Source organism: Haemaphysalis longicornis, unplaced genomic scaffold (assembly GCF_048455015.1).
Source record: "Haemaphysalis longicornis isolate Haplotype H1 unplaced genomic scaffold, Haemaphysalis longicornis Haplotype H1 scaffold_3, whole genome shotgun sequence".
NCBI classification, from domain to species: domain Eukaryota; kingdom Metazoa; phylum Arthropoda; class Arachnida; order Ixodida; family Ixodidae; genus Haemaphysalis; species Haemaphysalis longicornis.
In genome coordinates, this window is record NW_027526335.1 from 234,422,897 (window position 1) to 234,448,870 (window position 25,974).

At 49.8% G+C, this 25,974-nt stretch overlaps 1 protein-coding gene across 3 annotated transcripts in view; it reads left to right on the forward strand.

The window, feature by feature from the left end:
• Positions 1-1,077: 1,077 nt before the first annotated feature.
• The window catches only part of LOC144176056 (uncharacterized), a 60,900-nt gene continuing 36,003 nt past the window's right edge, over positions 1,078-25,974 (forward strand). Inside the window, exons 1-2 of one of the 3 annotated variants that reach the window (XR_013323763.1) lie at positions 1,078-1,470; positions 14,842-14,971. Coding sequence is in view for 1 of the 3 variants with exons in the window: in XM_077705177.1 (XP_077561303.1) it covers positions 1,459-1,470 (12 nt within the window). In the remaining 2 variants the exon portion in view is untranslated. The remainder of the gene's footprint in view (positions 1,471-14,841; positions 14,972-25,974) is intronic. The other 2 variants (XM_077705178.1, XM_077705177.1) reach the window with 2 other exon arrangements.

Below are 25,974 nucleotides of genomic sequence, written 5' to 3' on the forward strand. Positions count from 1 at the left end.
GAGGGCGTGGAGTGGAAACTTCGGCAAGGCACACGGGTGGACACGTCGCAACTATCGCACACGGGGGCGACAGGAAAGTCCAGGTGCGTGCCGCCACCGAAGACCACATGACCCTCCGGGCAGAATTGCACGGCAGAAGGCGATGCAGCGCTCAAACCAGGAACGGCACTTGCGATCAAGCTGACAAGGAGCGGCGTCAAAAAAAGGCATCGTTTTAGCATACAGTTTCCTTGTTGCTGCCACTATGTCCACATGAGAAAGCTTGTGACAGGAGCACACGACGTCCACTTCAACATCCCGGCATGATCCGTTGCTGGCTTCCTTGCTATATTTCTAGTTTCTCACTGCCTTGCCATCATCGATCACCGCGCTCTTCCCCCGCAGCTGTTGTCTTCAACCCTGCAGCCAGACCCCGCTTCAATCTGGCATGTCGAAGCACGTGCATGTAATGCACATTGTCCCAACATCTCTATATAGATATGTTGTGCTTCAGTTGCGCACCTCTAGTGCCGTGGAACGCTGAGGATTGTATGGCTGTGTCAACATGCACAACGGTGACTATAGTTCGCAAGTTTATCGATTTCACAGCTTCGGCTACTAATGCAAGATTACAGTGCAAGCAGTTCTAATTGATGGTTCACTGCAAATTGTTGCTACGAGTAATCTCAATTAAAGTGACACAGGATGCTAATTGACGCGAGAATTCAATACGAAATATCAGTTTCCGCAAATTGGCAAGTTTTAGGGTACAGTTTGACCAATGGGCTCCCATTATTTTGCTGATATACCTGTTCCAAAAAAATGATCACTTACTCTTTGAATATGCATTTTAATGCACGACTTTCTTCAGCCCCTCTTTCAGACCGCGCCATCAAAAAATTTCGGCAAAAGCGTTTAAATAAATGAACCGCGAGTGGTTTTTCCTTCCTTCGTAAAACCTGGATATATTTAGTCGCACTGGTTTATCGCCGGCGCTCAAACCACTGGGGAAGCGTCTTCGCGTCTGACATGCATCGCCTCCTGTAGTAAAAATACAGGATGGTCTGACGTTAACACGAAACAACGCTAATGGCGTTCGTTGAAGCAGGGTGTAATAGAGGAGCGTACGGTAATACAAGCGAGGTTTCAAAATGGAAAACGTGCAAGCGCCGAGCAACACGAGGGTACGGCCGAATTTCGTGGCCCTTATCTGACGCAAGCAAAGAAACGACGCGCCCAATGCGCCCTCTGTGCGGCGCCTTCTTTGCGGGTCCTTTCTTTGCCGAGCCGGATCCGGGCGTGAATCCGAGCCTCGGCCAACCGAGCGATGAGCGAGCGTTGAACGGCGCGGCCACTGCTACGGCAATCTGCCACTGATCCCCCCCGGCGCAAACTGCGCACTCGCCGATCGTCCTTCCAGATCAGCTCGACGAGAGCGCGAGCTGGTGCGGCCGCCGGTGGGATCGGCTCTCGAGGCCCATGGGCCGACAGGTGCGTAGTCGTACGGAGGGGCACCACGGTGGTGCCATGATCCGGCCTCGGCGTTCGCCACCGAGCTTCGCCGCCGGTCGGCCTGCTGCGGAGAGTGCGCGGCGGCTTCCAAGCGTTGGCCGCTGGCTGTGGCCTCTCCCGCCCTGACATCGCCGCCGAAACGAAAGCGGCCCGTAAATTCGGGCAGCTGTAGCTACTCCCGGGGTGCGGACATTGGCTCTGTTCGGACGGAAAGCTGGTCCAGCCGGGGTTGCATTGACTGCTAGCGGAAGCGCCAACAAGGCCGCGCACGGGCCACTTGAAACTGCTTAGTAATTCAATGCGGCCACCGGGGCAGCGTGAAGCCTATATCCCAAACCCCGTGGTATACGTGGGAGCAGGTAAAATTCTGTCTCGTGTTTGTCACGCAGTGTGCGCTATTTCTCAGAGTGTACAAAAACTTGTGCTGTTCTGGTACAGCCATCTATGCGGCTGTCTTGCGTGTTTGACTGTAGTGACATCTGCTGGCAATGGCTAGTTTGAGGTAGCTGATGTGGGAGAACACACGTGCCTGCCTTGTCCTAGCTTCTCACCTTTGCTCGCCTCAGGCTCAGAACTGAGGCACGACGCCAGACAAAAGTGCAGCAGCATTGATGCAGAGCGTTCTGTTTCACTGTCCGGCAGCAGAGGCAGGCCCAGCCATGTTCCTGTTCTGCGTAGGGCTGTGGTGACAAGCAGGCCGACATATTTTTCTAGCAATGCGTGCTCATGTGCCTGCTACCTCAAAGCAGCTGTCACCAGCAGGTGTCGCACCACGTGTCCAGAGCACACCACTAAACCACACGACATGATTTTGCTGACGCAACAAGCTGCAGCCAACTTAGAACAGCAACAAGCAGCAAGGTGATACGCTGCGACCCTCTGTTGATGACTTTAGTTGCACTGCTCGGTTGTGGCACGCATTCGCAGAGTTGTCTGGTTGCATGCCAAAATCCTTTCTTGTGGTCACCACTTAATTAAGTGCTTTGAACAAGCTTATGGACAACTGTTCACACTCCTGTTGCTGTGATAAGCTAGTCTCCAGACAGAGTTAACATTGCATATATGTAAGGAGCCTCATGCAATGAAGGCATTCGACAAAGTAAGCCATAAGAAACATCTGATAAAACTGCTAGCCAGCTTGGGGAATACTCCGCTTTTTCAGTGACTTGAAGCCTTTCTCATCAATCGGAGACAGTTTGTTTAGTGTAGGGGATAAAGCGTCCTCCTTATCTCTTGTCGACTCAGGGGTACCACAGGGATCAGTGCTTGGCCCTCTTTTATTTTTAGTTTTCTTAATTAAATGACCTTGTTAATGACCTTCCAGTTCAAGCTAGAACATTTGCAGATGACTTCATTATTTGCACTAAGGTCGAATCTGTGGCCGATCAGGGTAAACTATGATTATCTCTCTAAAATAAGTGATTTGTGCGTAAAATGGCAGTTGCCCCTGAATCCATCAAAATTAGTTTGTATGACTATGGCTCACACTAAATTTTGATTACAAACTTCAAACTGTCCGTTTGGCCAAAATTAGCAAGTACAAGCACTTTTGACTTCTGACCTGACCTGGACGTCAGTGACATAGTTGGTAAGGAGAATAAAAGGCTAGGCTACATTCAGCGTACACTCAAACTTGCCTCACGTGAGACAAAGCTTACCACTTACAAAATGTTAGTGCGTTCAATATTGGAATATGCCTGCGAAGTGTAAAAAAAAACTGGTATCTGAACTGGAGAGTGTTGAAAGACGTGCACTCCGTTTTATTTACTCCCAATACGAAAGACAAGATTAGGTTTCATCATTGTATGACAAAGGTAACCTCGAGCTCCTACAACTCCGTGGAAAACATGAGGTTGAGTGTATTTTACAATATGATTAATAACCATTTAGTTGTTGAGAGGTATCAATATATAAAGGAGAACATGTCGAGGATAAAAATAAACAAGCATTCTAGACACAGCAGAAATACGGTTCAACAAGGACTGCTTCAAATATTCATTCTTTGCGCGAACTGTGCGTGATCGGAACAAATTGCTTGAAAGCGGTGAAACGTGAAAATCTTAGGTCTCAAGAACAGTGAAAATGCTCTCTGTTAAGTTGCTTCATTGCTGTGTGCATGCTTTTGTGTAAACAGACTTTCCGGACGTACATATGTGTTCACTGGGGCTTGTTCCCGTGCAAAGCCGTGGTCATTGTGATTTTTCTATATTTTTTCGCACTTTGGTTGTTGAAATTGTATACCACTTTTATTTTGGTCCTGTACAAGGCCGATAGGGTGATCAGATAAATAAATAGTGGCACAACTTTAGGACCTTTGACCAGGGAAACAGATTGGGGAGGATTTTGTGATATGAAGCCCACTTTTCTTCAAAAGACGTGGTAGCACAACTGGTAGGCATTTGTATACTGTTGGCGGAGCAAATGGGCATTGTTCTTTTTTCGAAGAAGAAACGGCACCTGTGATGAGGTTTGCTGGCACCGTGGGGCTAACATGTGTGCTACAAGTTGTGCGCACTTTCGACCTGTCTCGAGTTCGGGTGATCCTCGTGCCGTTCTGCTCCTTCACTCTTAAAGAACACTCAGCAAGCAGGCATGCGAGTTTCAAGTTGGGCTCCGGTGCCCTGTGATGTGACACAGTGGCCGGGCCACCTCGCCCCAGTGCTGAGCCGTGCTGCCCGTGCTGCCGCGCTTCTCATCCGCTCGTGGCCAGCGTCAAAAGAAACTACGCAGCTGGTCGGACGAGTGGATGGTATTGAATTCTAGTAAAGTACGTTGTTGGGCTAGTTGGTCGATCAATATTAAGAGATGTATAGCGCAAAAAAAGACAAAAGACAAAGAATGCACGAGGACGAAGCGCTAGCGCTTCGTCCTCGTGCATTTTTAGTTTTTCGTCTTTTTTTGAGCTATACATCTCTTATGGTATTGACTGGTCCTGGACAATTACATTCCTCCACTGCCGTGCACTGGCACGATAGCATCCGTGCGCGCTGATTCCACGTTCTCACTGCAGCACATGGAGGTGCGAGTCTTGCTGCGTCTACTGGAAGGGCCTCGGTGCGAGCCCCTCGTGACTTGGGGATGCGTTTTTTCTATTTTCGCCCATGCGTGCATTTTATGAGGTCACATTGGCAACGGTGGCTGTGTCAGCATGCCTCGGTCATCGCCACCTCAGTCGCAACCGTCAGCAGCTCCAGTAGTCACCACTGTGGGAGGCCCCGTGCGTGGTGCCCTCTTCTGGTGGGCCCTGCCCGAGGTGCCGGGCGGCTGCGGGTCCTGTCCCGTGATGAAAGCATCCGTTTATTCCTTCTGCTGCTTCAAGAACCACGGGGCACCTGGGCCGCCCGTACCCAGTTTTTAGGGGCCATGATTGTGCAAAGAAAATGTGCTCAGCTGTTGCTGCAGCACCCTAGTAAACGAGATGAGGGTACTTTTCTGGAATAGTTTTTGCTGCAAGAGCTTGTTGCATGCCTCATAACCCAAAGCAGCAGACTCTGGCATTTGCACCATGCGAAGAGTGCCCAGTTACGGAGAAGATCACCAATGCTGCTACCAGCTTCGGCACTCTACACAAGACACAATGGTCGGCGAGGAGGGGCTGCGGAAACCATGGCTAATGCCGCCACCACCCCGAGTGGCTTTCCTAATGGACCTAGTAAGTTACGAACAAGTCCAACAAGCGCTGGCCTTGTTTGCGAATCCATAATTAGCGGCCACAAGCACTGCTGCTTGTCCTCGTGGCCCTTCTGCCGTCACTGTCAGGAGGCCCTGTCAAATGGCCAACCTTCTGGCAGAGGCCACACGTGCAGTTACTGGCCTCTGCGAGGTTTCCTTGTTGCCCGGACAGCGCAGCAGAGCCACTGAGGCCCATCACTGCCGAGCCACTTGCATCGCCCCGGACCATGGGAAGGAGGGGGTCCTCCGGTGGCAGTGAGGACTTCTCTTCCACTCCGAGCTACTTCAGACGGCCCTTTCACGAGCCAAATTATCGCCTCACCGTACCATGTGCCTTCACAAGAACTCCAAACCAAGTTGAAGCATGCTTGGCACTGACCTATCAAAAAGCGCCACTTGTGCTTTTGAAGAGGCGGCACATTGAGGTTCTGCATTGGCTAAAGATGGCTTTTGAAAAACCACAAAGTACTACCGCAAATCAACACCGCCCTCCACCACTCCTTGACGGTCCTGAAAACTGGTTACTCGCACATGGACGAGGAAGATCGTGAGGGCACTGCATTTGTAACGCCGCATGAACTGTGTCAGTGTTTGGACTGTGCAGAGCAGTGGCAACGTTCAGAGGTCCCTGCATAAACGTTGGCAACGCTGTTGTGTGTGAACCCTGGGCTTGGAAAAACATCTGGCAAGGTACTCGAGGCAATCTGAACGTGCCTCTGTGCATACAAGGCACTCAACAAGTTCTTGGGCGGCCATGTCGCCAACGCTGAGCAAGTCCTGCCCCCCGTTGGCTTGTGCTTGAGAGACGCCGAGGAAGTGTTCATTGCTCTCTCCCACGCCCGCCACCTCCATATCATGGCTCGTGCCCTTCAGAGCCCTTCAGTGAAGTCTGAGACGACGATCGTCCGCCTATAAGGAGCCACAAAGGGGGCCCATCTGCAGAGCGTTTTCAGACTGAACTCATGTGGGGCTTGTACAAAAATCTCCCCAAATCTTTCCCCCAGTCATTGTGCCGGAGCTGCCTGACAATCTAATTCAATCTCGGTGAAGAGCATAACTGCGTATGCCGCAAAACTGTGTATGAATCCATTTTTCAATACTGTGCAACGTGCCACCTTATCGGTCTACTTCTAATTCTGTCGGGTGATATTGAGTTGAACCCGGGACCCCCCGAAACTTTAGAAAGCCTTGCACAAAAGGTATCATGCTTAGAACTTGTGGGCTAACGTACGGGATAGCAGAGGACCCCGGCTAGCTTTGCTAGAGAACGCTACGCGCCGTACTCTAGTCCTGCGGAATCCGAAGACTCACGCACGGGTTCGAGTACTCACATGCGGTAGACAGGCTCCGGCAATCCAAAGTGAGGCTTTATTGCCTGGCAGATACAGTGCATACACCAGACAACACGACTATCGCTCGCGGGGAGACAGTGGCTCCTGTCGCTCGCTCAAGCCGCTGGGCTCAGACCTCGATATCCGTCATCACGGCCGCGGGAGCAGGGGAGGCTTCCCGAGGCGGCCGATCAGGGCAGAATCTCTCGGCAGAGTCCCCGCGCTCTCGCGGGCCGCTCGTCAGCGTGGGTGGAGGAGAGGAGGTCTCCTCCGGTGATCGAGAAGAGGGCGGCGAGGGAGAAGGCGACGAACCGGTCGTCCCTCCCCCTTGCCCCCCGCACACGTTCGCGGCAAGCCGGTTCGGCGCGTCGCGCGGAGTCGTGATGAGAGCACGACCTACGTGACGCGCCGGCTACCCAAAATGGCGGCTCCCAGCTCGCCCCAGCACGTGTGCGGAAAAGGCATGGGGGCACAAGGATCCCCACAAACTTTCACAATCTACCATTCGGGACGAACTTGCATCTATCCGCTTGACTCGTGCTAACATTGAAAATCTTGTCGGCAGCCTCTCGTCGCGTCTAGATGAGCTTGAAAAAAAATTCGACACAAACCAGTGCAAAAGCCCACCTCTTGAATCCCCCCCTACCTCCGAAATAGCTTCTCTTTCTTCCGAGATAAAGCAACTCGCTGACAAATGCGACGACGCTGAAAACCGCCTACGCCGATCGAACCTATTATTCTTCGGAATTAAAGACGAAAATGCAGAAACTTGGGCTGAATCTGAGGCAAAAATAATTTCTTTTTGCACCACGCACCTCGAAATGAATATTACTGACGCAGGTATAGAGCGTGCGCACCGGCTCGGTCGCTACTGCGCTGACAAAATGCGCCCAATCATCGTTAAGTTCGCGCACTACAAAGATAAATCCAGAGTCCTCCAGTCTTCTCGGAAACTGAAGGAAACGCCCTTCTTCGTACAGGAAGACTATACAGCACGCGTGCGCCTCGCAAGGCAAAAGTTATACTCTTTTGGGCAGCAAAGTAATGCAACCTTCAAAATCCGCTTTGACAAACTGTCAATTGATAAGAAACAATACACCTACGATGCAATGAACGATTCCATTGTTGAACTAACCACATAGCAGTTGCCACGTGCCCACAAGTCGGCTCTCCCCTGTGCTAACGTTCCACGCAAACCTTTCAAAGCCATTTCAGCTTTCCATAATGCAACTGTAATGCTTACTAACGTCCGGAGCTACCTGCCCAAAAGAGAAACCGTTGAAGCTCTACTGGAAGATAACAGTACTGATCTCGCGATATTTACTGAATCTTGGCTTAATCCAGACATTCAGGATAACAAACTACTTTCCGCAAAATCTTCGTACTGTATTCACAGGCAAGATAGGCTGGGGCGCCGGGGAGGAGGGGTTGTGGCGCTTGTAAAGCCTAGTTTGCCTTCCTCTAGAATTGATGTAGAATGCCGTCATGAAATCCTGTGCGTAAATCTAACTTTTCCAACTAGTAAAACAGTACTAATCGCATGTTATCGAGCACCCGACTCTGACGATAAATTCACACAAGACCTCTACTCTATTGTCTTAGACTTAACTTCTCGCTTTCCCCGTTCGAACATCTCGTTGTGTGGCGACTTCAATTTCCCAGACATTGATTGGGTTAACCTGGCTGCTCACTCACGCCTTTCAAAAAACTTTCTTGATTTGTGCCTTATGTTTAATTTTGCCCAAATGGTTACGATGCCCACTCGTGGTGCCAACATATTCGATTTAGTTTTGGTCTCAACGCCCGATCTTGTAAACTCAATTCAATGCGTCAATGGTATCAGTGACCATAAGATTTTATTACTTGGCCTTTCCATTCTTATCCCTACCCGGCAACCTCTCAATAAGTACATCCGCGATAATAACAAAGCCGATTTTTCCAAAATTAATAAAGAACTAGCAGATTTCTATGAAACGTTTTTCCATTCTGCTGCTTCGAGAACAGTCGAACAAAACTGGGTGTTATTTAAAAACAAATTGCTGTCCCTAATTGATAGACATGTACCACTAATCTGTATTCGTGGGGATGCCGAAAGACCATGGTACTCTAATTCTCTGAGAAGACTGTCAAAAACGAAAAAACGCCTCTTCAGAGAAGCTAAATTATCGAAATCCCCTGGTAAATGGGAAAGGTATCGCACATGCTTGCGTGAGTACACTTCACTGTTAAAGAATGCAAAAAGGCAATTTTTCGGTCATGATCTCCTCGGCATCCTGCGCGACAACCCACAAAAATTTTGGAAGTATTTGGCTCCTAAAAACAGCGCTGCTCAAAACTTGCCGTTTACTAATCCCGATGGTTCGGCCGTTTCCGCCACTGACTCCGCTGAAATCATGAATTCCCATTTTTCATCTACATTCATGCATGAACCCACCACCGATATTCCGTCCTTGCCGCACAGAGACTTCCCGCAGATGCCACGCATTTTTGTTACAAGCGAAGGAATTGCGAAACTAATTGACAACCTTAAATTCTCGAGTGCCCCTGGCCCAGACAATATACCCGCTAAAATTCTGAAAAGCACAAAAATATTATCCAGTCTTATCCTGCAATTCATTTTTAACCAATCCCTCGACACTGGTTCTATTCCAGAAGACTGGAAAATAAGTAAAGTCACCCCCGTGCCCAAATCCGGAAACCTTTCAGACCCCTCAAACTATCGTCCTATTTCGTTAACATGTATTGCCTGCAAGCTGCTAGAACATCTGATATACTCCCACATCACAACTCATCTCGACCGAAATTCCTTCTTTTTTCCTAACCAGCACGGGTTCCGGCGTGGGCTGTCGTGCGAGACACAGCTGTTCGAATTTTCTACTGATCTTCATTTTAACCTGGACTCTTCTTTTCAAACAGATGTAATATACCTCGACTTCTCCAAAGCTTTCGACCGTGTTCCCCACCGGCGTCTAATAAGTAAACTTTCTTGTCTCAGCATTGACCCCTTAGCCCTATCTTGGATTAAAAATTTTCTTACCAGTCGTGTTCAGTTTACTGTAGTCGCGAATAATGAATCAACCCGTGTTGATGTAGTTTCCGGTGTACCGCAAGGTTCCGTTCTTGGGCCTCTTTTGTTTATAATAGTTATTAATGATATCCCAGACGAAATTTTATCTACCATCCGCCTTTTTGCAGACGATTGTGTACTTTACCGTCGCATTTCATGTTGTACTGACCAAATTGCACTGCAGAATGACTTGTCTACCATAAATAAATGGTGTTCGCGGTGGCTAATGCAGCTTAATACACAGAAATGTAAATTCATGCACGTTTCGTGCAAGCGCACTAGCTTTTCCTTTCAGTATTCTGTGAGCTTCCAACCGTTAACCCAGGTCGACTCGTATCGTTATCTTGGCGTAACCATATCAAGTAAACTAACATGGTCCGATCATATAGAACAACTAGTTGCCGCTTCAGCAAAATCACTGGGCTACATCAAAAGATCCCTTACGTTCACGCGTACTAAACTTGAATATGCGTCTGCTATTTGGAACCCTCACCAAAATTACCTAATCAACGCATTAGAAGCAATCCAAAATCGCGCTGCCAGATTTATCACCTCACAATACAGTCCTCGCTTAAGTATTACCACTACTAAACTATCCCTCAACCTCCCTCCCCTACAAATTCGCCGCAAGGTCACTCGGCTCTGCCTTCTGCACAGGCTATACTGTAATTTCCCTTCACAACGCAATACCGTTCTTCTCCCTCCCGCCCGTTCATCGCGTCGCCTCTTTAACTCTCTCAGTTTACAGCGCTTACATGGTTCAACTAACGCTTTCAATAAATCCTTTTTACCTACAGCCATTGAAGACTGGAATAACCTGCCTGAATCCATAGTGCACGAACAAAACCCATTAAAATTTAAACAGCTAATCACAAATCATTTGATTTGTTAGTAAATTTACATTTGTTGCCGTTTTCTCCCATGTATATTTATTTCCTTCTGTTGACACTGTTTTTATCATGTAGTTCACTCACGATTATGATTGTACCATTGACAATCATGCATCTGTGGAATTGTGCTTTGCACAACAAGTGCAAGTACATGAAATGGGCTTATAAGTTTCAATAGTGAACTTACTCTCGCTTTTGTGTGCTCGCCCGACTCTAGCGATAAGCCATCTCTTGTTTATTGATTGATGCACTAAGTATAATTGACAAATATTCTGATATATCCAATCTGCATAGCGCTTCAAAAATTCATTAGAAATGCCATCCGGTCGAGGTGGCTTTGTGGTGTCGATGTTTAATCATAGCGACGGTATGCTTTGATCGGATAGAACAGCCGACTTACTGGACTGCAAAGAAGCACTATGCTCAGAGCCAGTGCTCATGGATGATGTTGCAAGACAGTGTGGAGGTGTTGGTGAAATTTTTGTGCCTATTCTTTTTCATCATAACGTACTGGATGTGTTCCTGAGACGGGAAAATGTGGCACCAAAAGCACTGAGGGGAGTTGTGCGTTTGTGGAGACGATTCCTTTGCCATTTTTAATTTGTGTTTAAGCGTAAGCGAAAGTTCCTCAATTTCTGATTGGTCCTTAATTTTCCACTTTAAATGAATAACGTCATTTATCCAGGGCTTTCTCAGGCCTTTAGCGTTTATTAAGCATTCTGAGAGCAGTTTAATTGAGCCAGTATCTCTTCTTTTCATGCCCTCTTTTTCTTTCACACGACGAGTGTTGGTGGGACCTGCTCGCCTTTCCAGTCCCCTCAGCCTTCACGCCCCTCTCGCCGCTTCGCTTCCCGGCTCCTCCTTTCTGCTGCACGGCGTCTACGCCCGGCCACAAGCTGCTCTCTCCTTAGTTTCCCTCTTTCCCTTTTCACGTTCTGCACTTGATCGCTGCTCCCTAGCACCTCGGCGTCCTGTACCTGGATTGCGGTGTACACAAAACGCTAACATAATGCGGATTCACACGACATCAAAGAAGTGCACAATTACAGACCAATCAGCTTACTCTTGGTTATATGCGAGAGCTTTTTACCAAGTTGAACTGCATATGTGACAGCCTAGATTTTGGTCTAGGTTTAGGAAACAGCACTCAACAATGGATCACCGCTCAGTCTAGTAATAGAGAAATCGTCGGCGTATTATAAAACCTTTTTGAGAACTTGGGAAAAAGCGTTTGGTTCAGTAGGTGCCAAAGCAGTGCTGGAAGCAGTGAAAGGCCAGGGAATTCATAGCAGATGTACGGGCTCTTCCAAAAAAGTGAAAGGCTGGTTTTCCACACTCAGCTCTTGAAAGGCATGTGGAAAGGAGGCCCATGGAGTAAGCCGCAGGACATTTGGCTGTCCACCTCATTTTCTCCACACCAAACAAATTGAGCAGCCTGCATAGAAATTGCAAAGGCCCTGCACAGAAGAAATGCACAAAGAAGCAGCTCCTACTGTGTTTCCACAGCTTTCCATGTCTTTTTTTTGTGTACAGCAAGCGCAGTGCCAATTTTTTGCACTTGAAGCTGAGAATGGTGGCGTTTGCCAGTTGGCCGAGAGAAACTACCAAATAGCCGAGAAATTGTGGCTGACGATCATCACCACAATCATCGAACGTCGTCGAACTCAGCTGACGATTATCGAACTCAGCTGACCTGCCACCTGAGTTCCAAGAACTCAACCTCTGTGCGAGGCAACAGTGCAGAAAATCCTGCAAAAAGCCGTTCAAAGCGTTTTGAACCATTTTTCTTCTGGCATCCGATCACCGAGCTGATCACCGACGCCATGTATTCATGTCGGAGGTGCTTTGGGACGCACCATCATCGTGCTATCACCGTCAACCTGGTGTGCAAGGGGCAACAAAACCAAGACTCAGAAAAACGGCTCTGAAAGTGATACGAAAGGACAAACGCTGCTCTGAACTGCCAAGGGAGCCACGAATCTACTCGAATCGGAAACCGAGAGTGAAGGAAGTCGCCACGTGCAATCCATCGATCCTGAGCCCCCGTGTCCCTCTCGGACCCCCTTGTTGTGCGCTGCTCACGATACCGCTCCAAGATGACGGTGCTGCCGAGCAGAGCTGGCACTCTGCACAGGGTGCAGCTAAATTGCTGCCACTGCCTGTCCGTAAAGTGTTGGCCTGCTCCCTACGTTTGTCCTTCGCAGCGTTTGCCACACGAGAGATTTATCTCGTACACAACACCTTCCACACACTCTCCAAAGCGATTGGCATGTTTCTTTGCTGTTAACGGGCCCCGCATTAACCAGGCCGCTGACCTTGCTGGGTGCTCAAAAGACAACACGTACGCCCGTGCGGCCACCTGCCTTCTTAACGCTATGGCACGTGCTATGCACCGCAACTCATGGGACCCCTTCTTCCCTTGTGCTTGGTGTGCGCTGCCGGTGGGTGTGATAGCCAGCGCGCTGAGCAGCTCGCGCAGAAAACCTCATTGGTCAGCCCTGCAATCTGGTCCTGGAAGCTGTCCTGGACACCATGAGGGCAGTAGATATTTGTTGTTCACCTAAATACTTGGCAGTTGAGCGCAGTGCGTGTCTTTCCTTCTTTTCGTATCGTTTTTAGAGCTGTTTCACTAAGTAGGGTCAGGCACCGACTGGTCTGTTTCAGGCCACTTGTTCAGTGAAACTGCTGTCGGGCATCTATGCCAGCAGATTGGGACCTGAACACCATCTTGTCGCTCTGTGTACTAGCCGGGGCCGCTTGATTGGCTGCATGTTGGCCTTTGGGAGAGGTCCACTGGAGTGCTCCTGGCCACACAGGCTATGCACAAAGTCCGAGTTGGGAGCTGTGCCAGCACGTGCCTTACTGCTTTGCCTGGCCCCCTGATGAAAGCGGTGGCTTGCTATTGTATGGGCCAGTTCCAAGTTGTGCAAGAGACCATTCGAGGTGGTAACAGACCACCATGCGCCATTGTGGCTTGCAGATTTGAAGCATCCCGCTGGCTGACTCCGGCAGTTGGGTCTGCACCTGCAGGAATTCCACATTACTGCTGTGGTCAACAGATGCCTCTTGCGCGCGTGTGGACTGTGATGGACCACCGAGATGCACAATGTGGCCAACCACCCAAGGGACAGGGGTCTGTGAGCGTAACTTGACCCTGCCCTGCTTCAAACACTGTGAACCATGCGGCAGAACGCCAAGCCCCGCCGGACCTGCGCAGCCACGTTATCGAGCCTCTGTAACCGGTGGGAAGGAACCCCTGGGGCCACTTTTCACGTACAGGGGAGTGCACAGGAAGGGGTGCTGCGACACGGACCATCAGGGACTGCTTTCAGCAGTGATGTGGACACAATGGGTGGTGATTTGGTAGATAACGAGGCAGCAGAGGAATCACTGTGGAACGCTGTTGGGGAGTTTGCCGAGCGTGCACAATCGCCCTTCTACGCACAAAGTCGTACTGCAGTGGCTCCATTCTGCCAGTAGACGGCCATTTCAGGTAGTACTGCACTGCACTGCACACTCCGGCTTGCAATGATACCGTGATGATGACAAAACATCTTTGAGAGGCAGGGTACCGGGAACAGTGTTGGCTCACATTCAGTTGGCCTGCTAGTGAGAGAGAGAGGATGAAATCAATGAAATGTACACATGCGCGCCGTAGTTGGTAACAGTGTATGTACTGTTAAAACCCGGTCTAGCAAAGTCACCGGGAATTGCGAATTATTTCATTGCATCGAGAACTTGGTAAAACCGGCACTGTCATTTTACGAGCAGTTGATTTCATGAGTTCAGCGTCCAATGGGAGGCGCACCCCAGGAGCTACCACAACGTTGCAGCTGCAGCAGTGCTCGTCTGCTGATAACTTAGCACTGCGCTGCCAAAAGGGAAACAGCACGTCAGCCGGGACTTGCCCCGAGGTCGTCGCACCCCAGCAGACGCGTGAAACACGGCGTGTTTTGTCGTACCACTACCGTGCTGAGCAGAACGTGCTTAGCTCTCATATCCTTGAACCACGTGAACTTCCTTTTGTCCGACGCAATTCCAGATCAAGGGGCATGGGTGGTGGCGTCCTCACCCTTCAAGAGTGTAGAAAGTGTGCTCGGAGGGACGGGACCACCGAGTTTATCTTTGTAAAAGCGAAAGTAGATGCCCCGTTTTTTTATGATGTGGTGAAATTACCTTCGTGGTGGTCTGATGAAACACATTCAAAATTGCTCCTTTTTTGAATGCCTGTTTTTCAAAATACTTGGCTAAACTGGAAATGGTTTTTCGTTAGTGGGAGTGCATAAAAGCATTGCGCTTTGTAGGCACCTGTGCGGGTTTCGTTACACTGACTTTTGGCTCTGTTCATTCTCTGTTTGTGTACATGGAACCTCTTCTTGTTCTCTGTCAGTGAAAAGTGCTCTCCCTTGGAATGCCAGCCTGGGGTCCTCTCTGGTTGCTCCAGCCCTGCTTGACGAGTCCTGCCTGCAGGCCACCGGCAGTGCCGCCTGCCATGAGGGGGGCCAACGCCGCACTTCCAGGTTAGCGCTTGCCACTGCAAGGCACTGGCTTGGCCTGGGCTCCCGGGCCTGCTCGCTGAGAGGAAGCAATGGGCCCTGCAGGGCATTCACCGTGAAAGTCGGCAGAGGCAGTGATTCCATTTCTGAGCAGTGTCTTTAAGTAGACCCCAAGAGCCGAGCGTGTGCAATTGAAACGAGAAAACCTAAGCACTGGTCCCATTCTCCCGTACTGCGTCTGCATTTTCATTGCGAATGCTATCAACCAACTAGCCTATTTTAAAAATGGTTGCAGCGGGAATATAAGCAAGGACACACGAGACGAGCGCTGACTTACAACTGAATTTAATAAAAGAAATCTTGCACCTCTTATACACACGCTTCATATTAACACTAGTCAAAAATAAAAATACAAATGAAAAATTACTGCAAGAACAACATCAAAAGAAAACAGACGTATAACCTCTGATAGCACATCACCACATCAACTCGCGCTCACACACTTGACACAGTCTACACAGACACCAAGTCATACCCATTGCACAGCACGCGTTGGATGGGAAATCCAGGGGTGAGACAGCTGCGCATATTGCGCAGTTTTGATACAAATTTGTTTTCCTGCGCCAGGCTGCTCCACAAGCTTGAAAATTGCAAAAATTGCTCCAAACTGCTCCAAAACAGCCCGAGAGCCAAGGATTTTAACGCTCCCATCAGTTTCAGGGGGGAAATGCTTACTGGTGGCATAATTTTCCAGCACCCCCAAGGTCATGCTGTTTGTAAAGGTTTAATTGATTGATCATTCAATAAAAAACCGGCATAAAATTGTCCCCGAGACAGTTTTTTTTTTTTTTTTTAAATGACAATGTCGGGTTGGACATGTTATAATATTCTGGGAGTTTTTAAAGTTTTTTCGTCGAAAACCATTGCAAATTCCTGCAGAAAAAATACTTCTGTGTACGCAGGCGACAAAATGCTTGTGCAAGTTGATGAAAAAACGGCCATTTTCGGAGCGCCGTATCTCCGGAATGACATTACTGGGCGCCGCATCTTGGTGTGGTGAAGATTGGAAAACGTGGCCGCCGGGCGAAGCAGTTGCTCGGGGTTCGGGCAGAGTGCTCTTTGCCGACCGTGGTTTTGGTTATGGGGGTGGCTGGGTTTGCATTTAGTCGTTTGAGTTGTTGCGGGAAGTTGCGCGACTCGAAAGACGGGAGTTCATCAAAAACAACGTGGTGCCCGCGAATTCGCCATGTTTCGGCCTTGAGTGTGAGGAGTGGTGCGTGCTTGAAATGAAAATTCGGACTCATTGCAGTGTTATAAAACGCTGCGTTATTGCTGCCTTTGACAGCGAGCTCGCGAGCTGCGGGAATGGGGCGATCGACACTGCCGAAGTAGCGGCGCAGGCTATAGATCGCCGCAAAACGTTCAAGCAGTGTCCGATAGCGGGACGGGCTATTATTGCACGCTTGTACTAATGGTTCATCTATCTGAAGTGAAATTTAGTGCCAAGAGAAAGGTGGCTAAACATACCAGCGTTACTCAAATTACGATCGTAGTGAACGTGCACCTTGGGGATTGAAATGGGAGGGCTGGTAGGGTGCGACAACTGTCAGCGACCCTCGGTCTGCGCAATTTTTGCCGGGGCTCTCTACTCTTTTGCGTAAGGCCGAGTATGGGATTACAAAAATATTAAAGGAGTACTGACACGAAATTTCTCGCTTTCAGTTTTTATGCTGTAAAGAATACCTATTGGCCCAGTAATTACGAAAATCGAACCGAAAGCCGTCATCCGCCAACACAGAATTAATTATAGCACGTTTATTGCAACCAATTTCAAATTTGGTCGCCGCGCGGGAAAATGGCCGTTCGAAGGCCAGCCTGCAAGCGGGCCAGCCTTACGTCACGGTCTCACCCGTGACGTCAGGGACGTTTTTCTTTCCTCCATGCGTTCGCCGCATCGTCTGCTACGATTGCACATGGTCCGCGACTCGCCCGCGCAGTCGACATGTCGTATGAATCGTCACACTCGGATGAGTCACTGCCACCCGACAGACAGCACAACTTTATTTGGCCAGGCAATTAGGCCGGCGATGTCTCCGCCGTCGTCCGTTTTTTAATATCACTGCGGCTCGAACCGGCACAGACCGTGATAGCAACAGCTTGTCGCCACTCTTCTAATCAATCTGATCGCGAAAAAGAAGCTCCACATGCGAGAAAGTAGATGTTAGTGTGTTGAAAATTGTGCTAGGAGTTGTTATCAGCGCTGAATTTAAAAGTGGCGTTCAGATATTTGCCGCGATGGGAAGCCTACGCTGACCGGCAGCGGAGGTTCGGCGCTCCGACCCAGCACTGCCGGCACAGCGGTGTGGCGAGCGGCCGAAAGATGGCGCCACCTGCGCGCTAGAATCAAAACAGGCCGCGGCAGATGTCTTGGTCGCCGATCGCTGGAACGGAAATTATTGCCAAAATAAAGCTTCATATGCGAAAAAGGGGATGATAGTGTGGTGAAAAGTTGTGTAAGGGATGGTCATTCGCAGTTGTACAGATACCAGCGATCAAATACTCGCCACGATACCAAGTTCCCAACACCCAAGGTGACCCGTGCAACCCCGAGCCCGCTGGCTTGGGCGACAGTTCTTGTGGCCGCCGGCGCGCACGAACTCAGTCCACGTTTAGCGCTGCATGTCGTCGCGTGGAAAATAATGCATCTTGGCGTCGTCGTCGATTTGCTCGGACAGGCTTCCACGAGCAGTACTTCGCATACCGCGAGCTTGCCATAGCACAACTTGGGCGAGCTCGGCGACGCGCACCGCCGCGTCGCCGCAGTGCCCGTCGACATCGCGCAGTTTTCGGCACCAGTGCCGAACACCATGCGCCGGCAACGAACTGAAGAGCAAAGACGTCGAACACGCAACGTTTACAAGCATTGCTCACACAGATACGCCCACGTCTCCTGCCCAAACGAATACCACCGACAACAGCAGCGCAGGATATCGTTTCTGGTTCTCAAAACGACTACGGTATATGACGTCACCCTGAATTGGCCAGACACGCAGGCCAATGTTTCGTCACGCCGAAAGCGATTGCGCTAGTGCTGCTGATTTGTGGAAGCTCGCGGCCTGGACAATCAAAATCGATTTTAGATGTTATTCCGGCCTCGGATCGCTGCAAAAATTTCTGTGAGGCATCTGTACAAACTACTGAAGCCAATTATATCATTTTTTAGGTATCAAAGTTTGGTGTCAGTACTCCTTTAAATTTCGGCATCCACATGATAAGAAAAATTCCTTACGATTGCTTAGTTTTTCAATTCAATATCTTCAACGGCACTGCAGCCGAAGAAGTAAAAAAAAAATTTTTTGTAAAAAGGTAGTGCAGTTCATACCTTGTGATGCTCCGGTAAAAAAAAACTTTATTGAAAGGCTGTTTCAGTGTTATGCACGTTCGAAACCGATTAAAAAGTGCAGTTTTCTCCTCCAAGTTGCCAAAAATTTGATTTTTTAGGCTCCCAAGGTGACATAGTGTCGCTCTTCTGCTCCAAATCAACTTTCTCCTGCTCCAAAATCGAAATTTCCCAAGTGCTCCCAAAACTGACTTAGCTGTCTCACCCCTGGAAATCTGTTAGGACTTGATTGCTGGCTAGTTCGTTCATGACGTACGAAGGAATAAGTGTACGCAAAAGACGAGGACGAAGAGAAAAGAGGACAAGACGAGCTCGTCTTCCCTTGTCCTATCTATCTCTTTTTGGGACAAGGTGATTGCTCACACATTTACTACCCGGCCTTTGAATTTCGTGTGCTTCAATTATTTCTCGTGTAGCTGGTTTCTGCTTCCTCCCATCACCTCGCACATGTCAAACTGAGGTTTGCACCCACAAGATTTGCAATGCAAAGCGAAGAACCCATCATTCCCATTTTTGACGTCGTTGTCATGCTCCCTCAATCGGTCATTAACCCTTTCACTGTTGGCTGTTTCTGGCCGTGACACACCCCCAGTGTCGGCTTGGTTTCCGAAGTATGGGGGAAAGAACTTAGTGATTTGGCGTCCGGAACGTAACGCGTTGAAAGGAGAGAGCGTGGGTGAGAAGTTGCCTTTCTTCCAGATATTTTCAGTTCCCCACCGACCCCACCGTTCCAACATCAGAATCTGACACCCTTCCTTGGATGAGAAAATCTCAGAATGCGAATCTGAGCACAGCTCGTACTCGGATCAAAATCGCTCTTGTCCGCAGTCAGAGGCCCCGTACGGTCAGCCATCTGAAAGTGACCGGGCGCATGGAGGTCCACACAATGCACAGAAATGAGCGAGTCAAAGCCGCGATTGAGTCATGTTTTAGTCTACTGGAGAGGCAACAGCGCACTGGGCTAACCTGGCGCGCCGTAGCAGACGCAGGAACAGAATTAAAAAAGCGGATGGCACAACAACCCTTGCACCCGTAATCGCACGCGTGCCGCATGGTCACTCATTCCGACAGAGTATGGCACCAAGCCCCCCAGAAACAAAGGGTGGGCGCGGTCACTCCATACTCGTCAATATACTGGCGCTGAGAGCTAGCGAGTGAAAATGCGAGCTAGTGGAAGGATTTGACAGATGGCACAAACAGTCCAGGTGCGCCCACTTTGCGCTATGGAGCGAGTTTTCGAACGCACAATGGAGAATGTAGCAGTACGTCAGTGACACTGCGGAGTGGAAATGCGAAACGTACCGCTACGTCAGTGACAGTGAAAGGGTTGAGGCATCTGCCAGTTTGGCCGACCCTGAGCTGCGAACACACGTCAGGCAAGTGTCACGCCTGGCACCTGTGGGTGAACGTGAATGCTGTGTGTCTGGAGGTGTGGATGTACTCACGTGTTATAAATAAGGTTACACTTGAACTGTGTATCTTGTTATTTACAATAGGTCAATAGGAGTTTATTGGCATAACTTCCATACAGCTGAGAGCCAGAGGCAGCCAAAATTCAGGAGCCCATACACCAGAGTGCTGGCTGCCTCCTCAGCTGTATGTTAACAATATGTAGGACATGTGAAAATGATTATGATAACATATATACAGATGAGGGGAGTTATAGTTATATATATACAGTAGTGTATACGGGTGAGGGGAGGTGCAGTAGTCACACATCTCTGTACCGCACCAAGTCTTTGAATTCCCCGACACTTTGGGCCCTCCTAGCGTCGACTGGCAAGGAGTTCCATAGCTCAGGGGCTTGGATGAAGAGGGAGTAGGAGGCACTAGTGGTGCGTGCGAGGCGCTGCTCGAGTCTCAGTGGGTCCCACCTTGAACGCCGCAGGTAACCCTCCGGGATGGGACAGTCGCTGTGCAGAAACTTGTACAGGAGTACCCGCCTGGAGAATAGTCTGCGTCCGTCAAGTCGAGACCACCTGAGGGTCTGCAACCGCCTCTTGTAGGTTGCCTGGTCCTTGATATGAAGCGCCGTCTTCGACGCTTTCCATTGAACGGACTCGAGCCGCTTTTGGAGGTCAATCTGGTGGGGGCTCCAGATGGTGGAACAGTATTCCAGGACTGGAAGTACAAGGGCTGTGAACAGCGCACAGAAGGCATGGTGTGGCATGGCCCTTGACGTTCGGGTTGTGAACCCCCTTAGCCTGTTAGCTCTTTTGCAGACATAGTCTACATGAGGTCTGAAAGACAGGCTGCGATCAAAACAGACCCCAAGGAGCTTAGTCTCGGTGACCTCCTGCAGGCGTGTGCCATTGGCCATGTAGGACACGTCCGGCGGTGTTCGTTTGCGAGATATTCGAAAGTATAGTGACTTGCGTGGGTTGAGGAACAAGCCATTACGATCACTCCATCTGGAAATCTTGAGGAGGTTGGACTGCAAGATATGCAGGTCTTTGGTGGCATGGATAGTGCGGTAAAGTATGTGGTCGTCAGCGTATCTTAGAATGTTTGATTCCAAGTCGGACGCGAGGTCGTTGACGTATAGGTTAAATAGGAGTGGCCCAATCACGGATCCCTGAGGCACGCCCGTTTTCACAGTGTGCCACTGACCAGTAGCACCCCGGTAGTGGACCTGCTGGCGGCGGTTTGTGAGGAAGGCTGTCGTGAGGAAGGCAGGGTCGTCCCAGTTATCCCAAAACCTGAAAGCTTGGTGATGAGGAGGTTGTGGTTGATGCTGTCGAATGCGCTGGAGAAATCCAGGGAAAGAACATCGGCTTCTTTGGAGCTATCGAGGGCGCCACTCAGGTCGTGGTGCAGGACGGAGAGCAACGTTCACAGCTTCGTCCTTTTCTGAAACCATGCTGGGTGTTGCAAATGAGATTGTTCATTTCTAGGTGTTCGGAGATTTTGCTGCAGATGAGAGTTTCAAAAATTTTGCATAGAAGGGAGGTGAGCCTAATTGGACGGTAGTTTTCAAGAGCGTTCAAGTGTTTACCTGACCCTTTGTGGACAGGGATAATGTGTGCCAGTTTCCACACCTGAGGGATGAGGGCCCTGGGGAACGTGTAGTTGTACACAGTGGCCAGAGGAAGGGAGACAGCAGGAGCACGGGCCTTATGCCATCTGGGCTAGGTGAGGCACAGTTCTTCAGTTTTCAGATGGCAGATTCGACGTCGTCTGCTTTCACCAAGGGAGGATCGAACACAGGAGTGGCCTGCAAGTGAGGGTGCTGGTCCGCTGAGTGGTGGTCCCCATGAGGAGACGGGCATGGGCTATTGAGGGACGGTACTACCTCGCTGAAATATTCGCCAAAGGAGTTCGCAATGTCCTGTGGATTGTCAGAGAGGCCACGTTCAAGATGAAGTTCAGTGGCGGTGCTATTTCTCTGCTGGGAGCCGAAGAACTGCCAGAACCATTTGGGGCATGTTCTGGCCTGGCTGGCGATGTCACAAAGGTATCTCTGGTAAGACACTCGTACCTCCTTTTTTAGCGATCGGAGAAGATGCTTGTATTCAGACCAATGTTTCGGGTCTTGACTTTTCACTGCCTTTCTGGAGAGGCACTTGGTTTTGTTTGATAATTTCCTGATGGGACCAGTTATCTTTATTCTTCGTTGAGGTTAGTTTTGAGTACGTGGAGTCGTAGAACAAGTCCCAAGGATTGTAGTCCGACAGAAAGTCCATGCAGCGGAACCAGGGGGCAGCAGCCACCGAGCGATTCAGGGTTTCGCGTCCGTCCCTGTTGAACAGGAGAACCTGCTTTGAGACGAAGCGTTTGCCTGTACAACCAAGGTGCCATGCAGATGAGATCCCGATGTGGTCGGAGTTTGGTAAGGGAGGTGTGTCCGACACCGATTGTAGCTGAGCTGGGTTCCGGTAAAGCACAAGATCCAGGGTGTGATTCAGATTGCCGCCATGAATGTGAGTTTGGAAGCGAACAACTTGCGTCAGGTTGGCGTACTGCATCCAGTCTAGGAACTTAGCCTCTGTGTCGTTCCAGTTGATATGAAGGTTGAAGTCGCCGGTTAGTAGAATGCTCATGAAGTGCGCCGATACGATCGAAAACCTCACAAAGCTCGGAGAAGACACCGTGCCCCATGGTAGGGGGCCTGTAGAGTGAGCCGAGCAGCAGCTTCCCACCGCGGCAGTTGAGTTGCATCCATACCAGTTCGAAATTGGGGCTTTCAAGGTCTGCGCGGCGCGTAGGGGAAAATTTGTGCTTGATGGCAGTCAAAACACCACCTCCGCGTCCACGACGATCTTTTCTAAATACGGCGTATTCGGGACCAAATATTTCGTGATCCCAGACGGAGTCGCCGAGCCACGTTTCACTCCACACACACAGCGTCAGCTGGGTTGCAGCTCAGGTCGGACTGGAGTTCAGGGATCTTGTTCAAAAGGCTGCGCGCATTGTAGTACTGCAGGCGGAAAGGCCCGGGGTTGCAGTGGATATCGCCAGAGAGCAGAAGGAGCCCGACCAGCAGAAAGTTTATAACCGAGCGGGGGTTGCAGGCTGTAGGCTTAGCGAGCCGGGGCAGGCCTTTGTCGTAGCAGTGTCGGACGGTTGTATGGAGCTCACCTCGCAGGTCTGCCACTTCCTTCTCTGAGACAGGCGTTCTTCGATAATGCATGAGCAGAAAGAAAACGCACAACGAAGCAGATATCACAGGAGCCAAGCGCAGCTGGTTCTGGCTGCCACATCGCTTCACTCGAGATCGGAGACGCGACATTTCTTGGCAACAGCGCAGCAGCGCTGTTGCTCAGTAGCGTGCTCAGCAGCGCAAGAAAGGAGCCAAATGAGGTAGCAGACAATCAGAAGAAAAAGAATTGTCTGTCTCAGCTGCCAACAAAGAAGCTGGTTTCTGTGTAATGCCTGGGGCAAAGCGTGGGACACGATGTTGTCCTGTTTTAATGAACAGAATGAAGTTTTGAATGAAGTTTTGAAGTTTAATGAACAGAATGAACATTTGACAATGTTAAGTCTGCAGCTCTGAATTTGTGCGAAACTTGAGCTGAGGCAAGATGGTTGACAGAAGCAGGAGTTTCAGTTTGTCCACGTTCTGTTCTGTGAAAACGCATGCGCTGGAAAGTGCCCTTCGTGTGATTGTCACAGAGCAAGGCACGTGGCAAAGGGCAGTTTTCTACAGAAGTATTCAAATGAACCAGGTTTTGAGGATCCCTTTCACGCAAGAAATTCTGATCAAATTATTTCCTATCTCACCGTACTTACTCGCATAATGAACCCTCCCCCCACCTTTCTTCTTGAGACTTTACTTTTTTGTCACTTTGAATAAAAATGCAGCGGGGATATGTTTCTATCTCAGCATGGTCGCTGATGCTGTAGACGATTGCAGTAACTTGATATCACGCCACAGTACATGCAGAAATGCTGAAAACCCATTCCAACAACAAGAAATCTCAACAGTAGCCGGAGACGTGAGCAGGAATGCTATGGCTCACAATTTAAAAATTGCGCGCTTGCGGTGCGCCACCTGCTGAACACAAAACAAAACTTGCGCCATAAAAACGTTCCGGCGTGTGAACAAATCGCAAAACGCACTTCACACTCCTTCCCTGCTCTTTGCCGTTCTGGCTGGTTTTGGCGTCGTGCGAATAAAGCACTAAGCGTACTGCGCACTCCCCTGCTTTTGCTGTTCCGCGATTTTGCCATGGCGCTCCATTTTGTTGTCGTTCAGCTGTGTTCCGACCTTTTTTTGTGCTCCTGGTGTGCGCCGTACGATGGGCCAGTATATGAGCTGCACAGCTGGTTTTAAACCGAAGGTGGTGGAGCATGCGTTGATGCACGTGGAAACTGCGCGGTTGGGCGGCATTTCAGTGTTGACCCACTACGTGTACGCTACGGGCAAAAACAAGGTTTTTGGTCGGTGAACAAGGATCGTCGTGTGCTTCATGGGCCCAAAAGAGGGAAGTTTCCGGGTGTGAGAAAAGAAGTTTTGGAGTGCCTTGATGGCACGGAATACGGTGTGCTGTGCTGTGGGCTGACTACGAATGTGAAGCCACAAGCGACTTCAGTGAGGAGGACAGCTCCATGGCGAGTAGGGGGCCACTGGCATGTTCAGAATAAAAAAGAAATTCCGTTACATAATCACCCAGGTATTTTTACGAAAATGGTAAGGCTCTGACGCGCTTCTCTTAGCAACTTTGTTGTGTGGAATTTCAACTTTTAAAGTCTGTTGCAATTTTTTCCCGCATAATGAACCCTCCCCCCAAATTCATGCCGAATTTTCTGGAAAAAAAGTGGGTTCATTACATGAGTAAAAAATTACCCCACCTTCCCGCGAGGGGAACCCTGTGGAGATGCGACGCATCTTGGGGGTTCACTTGGTGTTTCCGTTGGGTTGATTCTCTAATTGCGTGAAACGTGTGAGGAACGCGTATGATGTATTCTTTATTTAACACGCGGCGTAACTGGAGCGTACGGCAGCGGCTTCACGTTGACGAAGTTCAGCATCGACTGCTCGCTTCAACCGTTTGCGTTCGGTATCACGTTTACGAAGTTTGGAATCGGCTGCTCCCTTCAGTCGTTTGCGTTCAGCATCACGTTCATGCCGCTTCGCAGCCTTGTCTTCAGTGGTGCTAGCATTCCTGTTATCACAGTGATCGGTGCTTGTTACGGTTGCGCGGGCTATAGCAGAATTGTTAGGCTCTATTCAACGCATCGATGGAAATCGGAACGCCGGTGCTGGAACGACTGCGGCTATGATGCAACACAATCCACTTTAATCCAATCCAATCCAAATCCAATCCAAGCCAAGCCAACCCAATCGAATCCAATCCAATGCCCCTCGCGAGAGAGTGTTCGCTATCGGAGAGGAGAGGGGGTGAGCGGCGGAGAGCGCAGCTCGTGCGGCAAGGACAATGGGGGAGGGGTGTGGACGGGCAACAACAACACCGTATGGAGGGACAAGGCGAGTGAATGAGATGCAGTCGCATCTAATACGGTAAACCTAACGACGACCAGAGTTGTTAAGTGTTTTCAGAAAGGACTTGTAAAACAGTGAAGTAGCAAAGACAGCAAGAGAAGACACAGACACGAGCGCTGACCATCAACTGAGCAATACTCACTTCAAAATATAACGACGTCACACTCGTGCGTGAGAAAAGAAACACAAGCAAATCTACACTATGCAGGCACATCTGCTGAGCCATCCTCACTCCAATCGCATGTCTAGGTACCCAAGCTCCTTCGTATACAAGGCTACCGAAGGGGTGCTGAACGCAATCTTCGCCACGCTCCCACACCTCGTGTATCGCGAAACCTCTTGAGCACCTTGGTGTCTTCCAGACACGGGGAGCACTGGCGTGCCTTGCAGTGCATTGCTTCCTGTGCCGACCTTGGGGGAGTACGCATGCTCTTTTAGGTGCTCGTTCAGGCATCGCCCGGTCTGCCCCACAGACGACGTGCAAGCTTGGGCACCTCGTACGCATGCGGCATGTGGTTTGTCATGCATCGCACCTTTGAGCGCCCAGGCGTGTTCACAAACTTGCAAGCTTGTTCGGTGCCGAGAGCACGGTCCGCGCACCTGCTTTTTCAGCGACCTTCTTGATCCGGTGGGATGCGTTGTGGATGCATGGTAGGACGCTTTCTCCACTTTTCTTCTTGCTTC